The 8,770-nt window shown below is 43.1% G+C and overlaps 2 protein-coding genes across 2 annotated transcripts in view; one reads left to right on the top strand and one right to left on the bottom strand.

Moving 5' to 3' along the window:
- The window catches only part of LOC139405561 (ras-associated and pleckstrin homology domains-containing protein 1-like), a 52,797-nt gene extending 49,131 nt beyond the window's left edge, over window positions 1-3,666 (bottom strand). The window contains exon 1 of the mRNA XM_071147975.1: window positions 3,643-3,666. Coding sequence (XP_071004076.1) covers window positions 3,643-3,666 — 24 coding nt within the window. The remainder of the gene's footprint in view (window positions 1-3,642) is intronic.
- LOC139403765 (nectin-3-like) overlaps window positions 1-7,961 on the top strand; it is a 189,484-nt gene extending 181,523 nt beyond the window's left edge. The window contains exons 5-10 of the mRNA XM_071146980.1: window positions 3,756-3,858; window positions 4,069-4,223; window positions 6,730-6,835; window positions 6,962-7,004; window positions 7,105-7,182; window positions 7,292-7,961. Coding sequence (XP_071003081.1) covers window positions 3,756-3,858; window positions 4,069-4,223; window positions 6,730-6,835; window positions 6,962-7,004; window positions 7,105-7,140 — 443 coding nt within the window. The 3' untranslated portion in view covers window positions 7,141-7,182; window positions 7,292-7,961. The remainder of the gene's footprint in view (window positions 1-3,755; window positions 3,859-4,068; window positions 4,224-6,729; window positions 6,836-6,961; window positions 7,005-7,104; window positions 7,183-7,291) is intronic.
- Window positions 7,962-8,770: the final 809 nt, after the last annotated feature.

Below are 8,770 nucleotides of genomic sequence, written 5' to 3'. Positions count from 1 at the left end.
CTAACCAGTCCATGTGTCACGGTCGTGAGGAGAGACAGACCAAGGCGCAGCGTGAGACATCTTTTAATAAAGTGAAATTTCCAAACAAAACAATAAACGAACCATGACATCAGTGGTGCTACATGCGCATAAACAAAACAATATCCCAGAACCCAGGTGGGAACATTGGAGAACTTAAGTATGATCCCCAATTAGAGACAACGATAATCAGCTGCTTATAATTGGGAACCATACCAAGTACACCAACATAGAAATAGCAAAACTAGAACACCCCCCTTGTCACGCCCTGACCTACAACACCATAGAGAACCAATGGCTCTCTATGGTCAGGGCGTGACACTATGTCTGTCTATACACTCTTAGAAAACCAACAGGAGAACCCTTTGAAGATAACCTTTTGAATAACGGCCTATTAGATCCAGGTATAACCCATTTGGTTCCAGGTAGAACCCTTTTGGGTTCCAGGTAAAACCATTTGCACAGAGGAAAGCATTTGATCTAGCCCCGTAACAACTGTTATTTTCTTTAGCTTAAACATAGTTCTGAGGCACAGAGTGGTATGGACCTTTACAAGGCTTTCATTGTACCGCTCCTCTACTGCAAGTAATCAAACTGAAATGAAGGAAGATAAGGTTTTGCCTCATCTGAGCTTTGGGCCAGTAACCGAAAGGTTGCTAGATTGAATCCCTGAGCTGACAAGGTAAACATCTGTCCTTCTGTCCCTGAACAAGGCAGTTAACCCACTGTTCTTAGGCCGTAAATGTGAATAAGAATTTGTTATTAACTGACTTGTCTCGTTAAACAATGGTTAAATTAAAATGTTAAAATATGTGGATTAAAGTTCCACTCTTGTCGTTGTTATAGTTGTAATATAGCTGTCTTGGTATTGGTGTGTGAGTGTAGGTCTTTTTACATTCTATACCTGCAGTAACTGTAATCACCTCTCTGTTCTCTTTCTCTGTCTCTCAAATCAAAGAAAATTAAATGTTGCTTATCACATACGCCGACTACAACTGGTATAGACTTTACAGTGAAATGCTTGCTTAAAATCCTTTCCCAACGATGCAGAGTTTAAAAAATAAATTCAATAGTAACTAACACAAGAGGAATAAAATAAAATACGCAAGAAAGGAGCTATATGCAAGGAGTACCAGTACCAGATCAATGTGCAGAGGTACGAGGTAGTTGAAGTAGATATGTACATGAAAACAGGGTCAAGTGACTAGGCATCATGATAGTAATAATAATAGTAAAATAAAGAACAGAGTAGCAGCAGCAAATGATGTGTAAAAGCCTGTGTGTGTATGTTAGTGTGTGAGTGTCCGTCTGTATTTGTGTGTTTGTGTTGTGTCAGTATGCGTGTGTGTTGTGTGTGTGCATATTTAGTGTTTGAATGTGTGATGGATTTGTCTGGGAGTGACAGTGTAGTGTGGGTGTATAAGTGAGTGTGTATATGGTGTGTATAAATAGTCTAGTGAGTGTGCGTAGGGTCAGTATATACAGTGCCTTGCGAAAGTATTCGGCCCCCTTGAACTTTGCGACCTTTTGCCACATTTCAGGCTTCAAACATAAAGATATAAAACTGTATTTTTTTGTGAAGAATCAACAACAAGTGGGACACAATCATGAAGTGGAACGACATTTATTGGATATTTCAAACTTTTTTAACAAATCAAAAACTGAAAAATTGGGCGTGCAAAATTATTCAGCCCCCTTAAGTTAATACTTTGTAGCGCCACATTTTGCTGCGATTACAGCTGTAAGTCGCTTGGGGTATGTCTCTATCAGTTTTGCACATCGAGAGACTGACATTTTTTCCCATTCCTCCTTGCAAAACAGCTCGAGCTCAGTGAGATTGGATGGAGAGCATTTGTGAACAGCAGTTTTCAGTTCTTTCCACAGATTCTCGATTGGATTCAGGTCTGGACTTTGACTTGGCCATTCTAACACCTGGATATGTTTATTTTTGAACCATTCCATTGTAGATTTTGCTTTATGTTTGGATCATTGTCTTGTTGGAAGACCCAGTCTCAGGTCTTTTGCAGACTCCGTCAGGTTTTCTTCCAGAATGGTCCTGTATTTGGCTCCATCCATCTTCCCATCAATTTTAACCATCTTCCCTGTCCCTGCTGAAGAAAAGCAGGCCCAAACCATGATGCTGCCACCACCATGTTTGACAGTGGGGATGGTGTGTTCAGCTGTGTTGCTTTTACACCAAACATAACGTTTTGCATTGTTGCCAAAAAGTTACATTTTGGTTTCATCTGACCAGAGCACCTTCTTCCACATGTTTGGTGTGTCTCCCAGGTGGCTTGTGGCAAACTTTAAACGACACTTTTTATGGATATCTTTAAGAAATGGCTTTCTTCTTGCCACTCTTCCATAAAGGCCAGATTTGTGGAATATACGACTGATTGTTGTCCTATGGACAGAGTCTCCCACCTCAGCTGTAGATCTCTGCAGTTCATCCAGAGTGATCATGGGCCTCTTGGCTGCATCTCTGATCAGTCTTCTCCTTGTATGAGCTGAAAGTTTAGAGGGACGGCCAGGTCTTCGTAGATTTGCAGTGGTCTGATACTCCTTCCATTTCAATATTATCGCTTGCACAGTGCTCCTTGGGATGTTTAAAGCTTGGGAAATCTTTTTGTATCCAAATCCGGCTTTAAACTTCTTCACAACAGTATCTCGGACCTGCCTGGTGTGTTCCTTGTTCTTCATGATGCTCTCTGCGCTTTTAACGGACCTCTGAGGCTATCACAGTGCAGGTGCATTTATACGGAGACTTGATTACACACAGGTGGATTGTATTTATCATCATTAGTCATTTAGGTCAACATTGGATCATTCAGAGATCCTCACTGAACTTCTGGAGAGAGTTTGCTGCACTGAAAGTAAAGGGGCTGAATAATTTTGCAGCCCAATTTTTCAGTTTTTGATTTGTTAAAAAAGTTTGAAATATCCAATAAATGTCGTTCCACTTCATGGTTGTGTCCCACTTGTTGTTGATTCTTCACAAAAAAATACAGTTTTATATCTTTATGTTTGAAGCCTGAAATGTTGCAAAAGGTCGCAAAGTTCAAGGGGGCCGAATACTTTCGAAAGGCACTGTATATGTAAAGTGTAGAGTCAGTACAGATAGCTTAGGTACCATAATTGATTATTTAGCAGCCTTATGGTTTGGGGGTAGAAGCTGTCTCTGAGCCTGTTGGTCCTAGAGCCGATGCTCCGGTACCGTTTACCGGACGGTAGCAGAGTGAACAGTCTATGGTTAGGGTGGCTGGACTCTTTGGCAATTTTTCGGGTCTTCCTCTGGGACCACTTGCTATAGAGATCCTGGATGGCAGGGAGCTCGGCCCCTGTGATGTACTGGGCTGTCTGCATCAACTTTTGTAGCGCTTTGCGGTCAATGGCAGTGGAATTGCCATACCAAGCGATGATGCAGCTATATAATTTTTTGAGGATCTGAGGTCCCATTCTCTTCAGGACTGTGCGGGTGAGTGTGGACCATGTTAAGTACTTACAGATGTGGACGCCAAAGAATTTAAAAGTCTCGACCCACTCCACAACTGCCTCGTCGATGTGGATGGAAGTGCTCTCCCCTCTTTCTCCTATAGTCCACAAACAACTCCTTTGTCACCACACTGCTAAGTCTTTGACCTCCTCCATGGCAGGCTGACCCTCTCTCTCTCTCTCTCTCTCTCTCTCTCTCTCTCTCTCTCTCTCTCTCTCTCTCTCTCTCTCTCTCTCTCATATAGATCCACCTCAGACAGTGAACGTTACCTTTAGTGAGGCCTCTAAAGACACAGTCTTACTATGTGTAGCAGACAGCAACCCACACCCCAACTACACCTGGAGCAGGTACTTACTCCTATGTAAACTATTTCATACCAGTTTAAATGTAAATGTTATCTGCACTTGATAAGACATGATATCTAAATAAGCTAAAGGACAGTTGTTGAATTATGCTGGCAGTCAAATCATGCCTTTGTCTTTAACACACACACAGTCACACACACACATACAGTCACACACATATACTCAGCCCCTCTCCTCCTCTCTCCCCCTCAGAGTGGCCCAGCCATGGCCTGGGTCTTCAGTGAGAGCAGAGGGAGACATACTGCACTTCCTCAGTCTCAACTCTGAGCTGAATGGTCTCTATGTCTGTGAGGCCTCCAACCCCCACGGACGAGCAACTGGTTCCCTCAATGTACACATATCCTCTGGTGAGATGCACCTGAGACACACACACACACACACACACACACACACACACACACACACACACACACACACACACATACTACTTGCTTATAATTGATTGATTGCCTGATTTATTGAATACTTTATTGTCCCATAGGGAAATTTGTCTGATAAATATACAGGCTTTCCTGGTATACACATGAAACGTAATGTGATGTAGCATGGATTACAAAGTTGAGCCAGATGTTCACTTATCTTTCACTGCATGTGTTAATATCAGACTTATGGCCTCATTACCCTTTCTACAGGAAGGTACTGTATAACCACTAACTAAGATGGTCATGATACACACTTATCTCTTCTTGCATATGTACATGTCGTTTAACCTATAGTCATGGCCGAAAGTTTTGAGAATGACACAAATATTGATTTCCACAAAGTTGGCTGCTTCAGTGTCTTTAGATGTTTTTGTCAGATGTTACTATGGAATACTGAAGTATAATTATAATCCTTTCATAAGTGTCAAATGCTTTTATTGACAATTACATGAAGTTGATGCAAAGAGTAAATATTTGCAGTGTTGACCCTTCTTTTTCAAGACGTCTGCAATCCGCCCTGGCATGCTGTCAACTAACTTCTGGGCCACATCCTGACTGATGCCAGCCCATTCTTGCATAATCAATGTTTGGTTGTCAGAATTTGTGGGTTTTTGTTTGTCCACCCGCCTCTTGAGGATTGACCACAAGTTCTCAATGGGATTAAGGTCTGGGGAGTTTTCTGGCCATGGACCCAAAATATCAATGTTTTGTTCCCCGAGCCACTTAGTTATCACTTTTGCCTTATGGCAAGGTGCTCTATCATGCTGGAAAAGGCATTATTCGTCACCAAACTGCTCCTGGATGGTTGGGAGAAGTTGCTCTATCATGCTGGAAAAGGCATTGTTCCTCACCAAACTGTTCCTGGATGGCTGGGAGAAGTTGCTCTCGGAGGATGTGTTGGTACCATTCTTTATTTGTGGCTGTGTTCTTAGACAAAATTGTGAGTGAGCTCACTCCCTTGGCTGAGAAGCAAACCCACACATGAATGGTCTCAGGATTCTTTACTGTTGGCATGACACAGGACTGATGGTAGCGCTCACCTTGTCTTCTCCAGACAAGCTTTTTTCCGGATGCCCCAAACAATCGGATAGGGCATTCATCAGAGAAAATTACTTTACCCCAGTCCTCAGCAGTCCAATCCCTGTACCTTTTGCAGAATATCAGTCTGTCCCTGATGTTTTTCCTGGAGAGAAGTGGCTTTTTTGCTGCCCTTCTTGACAGCAGGCCATCCTCCAAAAGTCTTTACCTCACTGTGCGTGCTGATGCACTCACACGTGCAGGCTGCCCTTCCTGAGCAAGCTCTGTACTGGTGGTGCCCCGATCCCGCAGCTGAATCAAATTTAGGAGACGGTCCTGGCGCTTGTTGGACTTTCTTGGGCACTCTGAAACCTTCTTCACAACAATTGAATCGCTCTCCTTAAAGTTCTTGATGATCCGATAAATGGTTGATTTAGGTGCAATCTTACTGGCAGCAATATCCTTGCCAGTGAATGTAACGGGATTCTTCCTGGGAAGGAGAGGCGGACCAAAATACAGCGTGGTTATAATTCATGGTTCTTTAATAATGAAACTATACATGAATAAACTACAAAACAAGAAAGGTGAAAACCCGAAACAGTCCCGTGTGGTACAAACACTGACACAGGAGACAACCACCCACAAAACCCGACCCAACACAGCACAAAACAGGCTACCTAAATATGGCTCCCAATCAGAGACAATGACTAACACCTGCCTCTGATTGAGAACCATATCAGGCCCAAACACAGAAACAGACAAACAAGACATCCAACATAGAATGCCCAGTCAGATCACACCCTGACCAAACAAAACATAGAAACATACAAAGCAAACTATGGTCAGGGTGTGACAGTGAAGCCCTTTTTGTGCAAAGCAATGATGACAGCACGTGTTTCCTTGCAGGTAACCATAATTGACAGAGGAAGAATAATGATTCAAAGCCTCACCCTCCTTTTGAAACTTCCAGTCTGTTATTCAAACTCAATCAGCATGACAGAGTGATCTCCAGCCTTGTCCTCGTCAACACTCACACCTGTGTTAATGAGATAATCACTGACATGATGTCAGCTGGTCCATTTGTGGCAGGGCTGAAATGCAGTGGAATTTTTTGGGGGGATTAATTAGCATGGAAAGAGGGACTTCGTAATTAATTGCAATTCATCTGATCACTCGTCGTAACATTTTGGAGTATATGCAAATTGCCATCAAACAAAATGAGGCAGCAGACTTTGTGAAAATTAATATTTGTGCCATTCTCAAAACTTTTGGCCACGACTGTAGTATTATCTCTTTGTTTTCTGCAGGAAAGTGTTTCCATCAGAGCCATTATGTTTCCTAGGGCAACATGATTACATGTCATTGTAAATGAAGACTGTTTCTTATATTAACGGTATCTCCTCTCTCCTCACAGAGACCTCTGATGCCTGTTGGGTTCTACTCATTCTAGTCATTCTCTGTCTGATTGTTGCTGCGGCTGCACTCATGTGGTACCGGTGCAAACACGGACAGTTTCCTTGGTAATATCAACTATTGTAATATTATGAACAAAACGTTCCATTATGAAAAAAAATAGTTTTCATTTGATGATCATATATGGATTTGGATCAAATTCAGATTATATTTTTTTCTTGACGATTTTCCAGGAGTCCAATCATTGCCAATAACCAGTTCCAGGCACCACCACAGGTATGTGACTATGTTAAAGTCCACCATTGTTGTGTGATTAACCTATCTCATCAGCCACCTTTTGGTATGCAATAATAATGTTATAATGTCTGATGACAAGGTTGAGGAAGATGAACCTGGGACGTCTGGGTTCTAACACTCCAAACCAGGAAGGTGGATAAGGGAGAAGTAACGTGATGTAAGGAACACACATTATTTTTATTATTATTTTGTATTTTTAACATGATTTATATCTTGTTTGAGGTCTTGTCTATTCATGAGGTATGATTGTTGTGCTTTTTTTAAAGAAATCACTGGACAGCCTGAGAACAGATGCCAGAAGAAGCGCAGACATGCACTATGTGGGGGAAGAATTCCAGTCTGCACATTCTCCAACGCCACAGCCATTTGCAAGAACAGGCACATTCTCCAACTTTAAAAAAATATGTATTTAACTAGGCAAGTGACTTAAGAACAAATTCTTATTTACAATGACGGCCTACACCGGCCAAACTCGGACAACGCTGGGAAAATTGTGCGACGCCCTATGGGACTCCCAATCACAGCCAGTTGTGATACAGTCTGGATTTAAAACAGGTTGTCTGTAGTGACCTCTCTAGCACTGAGATGCAGTGTCTTAGACCACTGTGCCACTTGGGAGCCTAATGAACAGGGACCCTATGCAGGATTCTCTGTGACATTAGAAACCTCAGCTTGGCCCCTCCTCCACCACAGCTTTAAATAGTGCTGGTCCTCGTTTCCGTTTTTTGTTCCCCTCTCATGGACTCTGCCTTGCCGTGGTGGAGGGGCATTGTTGCTTCAGTTGGAACAACAACTTTCCTTTATGTATATGCACTGCTCAAAAAAATAAAGGGAACACTAAAATAACACATCCTAGATCTGAATGAATGAAATATTCTTATTAAATACTTTTTTCTTTACATAGTTGAATGTGCTGACAACAAAATCACACAAAAATGATCAATGGAAATCAAATTTATCAACCCATGGAGGTCTGGATTTGGAGTCACACTCAAAATTAAAGTCGAAAACAACACTACAGGCTGATCCAACTTTGATGTAATGTCCTTAACACAAGTCAAAATGAGGCTCAGTAGTGTGTGGGGCCTCCATGTGCCTGTATGACCTCCCTACAACGCCTGGGCATGCTCCTGATGAGGTTGCGGATGGTCTCCTGAGGGATCTCCTCCCAGACCTGGACTAAAGCATCCGCCAACTCCTGGACAGTCTGTGGTGCAATGTGGCGTTGGTGGATGGAGCGAGACATGATGTCCCAGATGTGCTCAATTGGATTCAGGTCTGGGGAACGGGCGGGCCAGTCCATAGCATCAATGCCTTCCTCTTGCAGGAACTGCTGATACACTCCAGCCACATGAGGAACCCAGGGCCAACCGCACCAGCATATGGTCTCACAAGGGGTCTGAGGATCTCATCTCGGTACCTAATGGCAGTCAGGCTACCTCTGGCGAGCACATGGAGGGCTGTGTGGTCCCCCAAAGAAATGCCACCCCACACTATGACTGACCCACCACCAAACCGGTCATGCTGGAGGATGTTGCATGCAGCAGAACGTTCTCCACGACATCTCCAGACTCTGTCACGTCTGTCACATGTGCTTAGTGTGAACCTGCTTTCATCTGTGAAGAGCACAGGGCGCCAATGGCGAATTTGACAATCTTGGTGTTCTCTGGCAAATGCCAAACGTCCTGCACGGTGTTGTGCTGTAAGCACAACCCCCACCTGTGGACGTCGGGCCCTCATACCAC

This window comes from Oncorhynchus clarkii, chromosome 3 (assembly GCF_045791955.1).
Source record: "Oncorhynchus clarkii lewisi isolate Uvic-CL-2024 chromosome 3, UVic_Ocla_1.0, whole genome shotgun sequence".
NCBI classification, from domain to species: domain Eukaryota; kingdom Metazoa; phylum Chordata; class Actinopteri; order Salmoniformes; family Salmonidae; genus Oncorhynchus; species Oncorhynchus clarkii.
The sequence above is the reverse complement of the archived record's forward strand: the minus strand, read 5'-3'. Positions and strand labels throughout refer to the sequence as shown.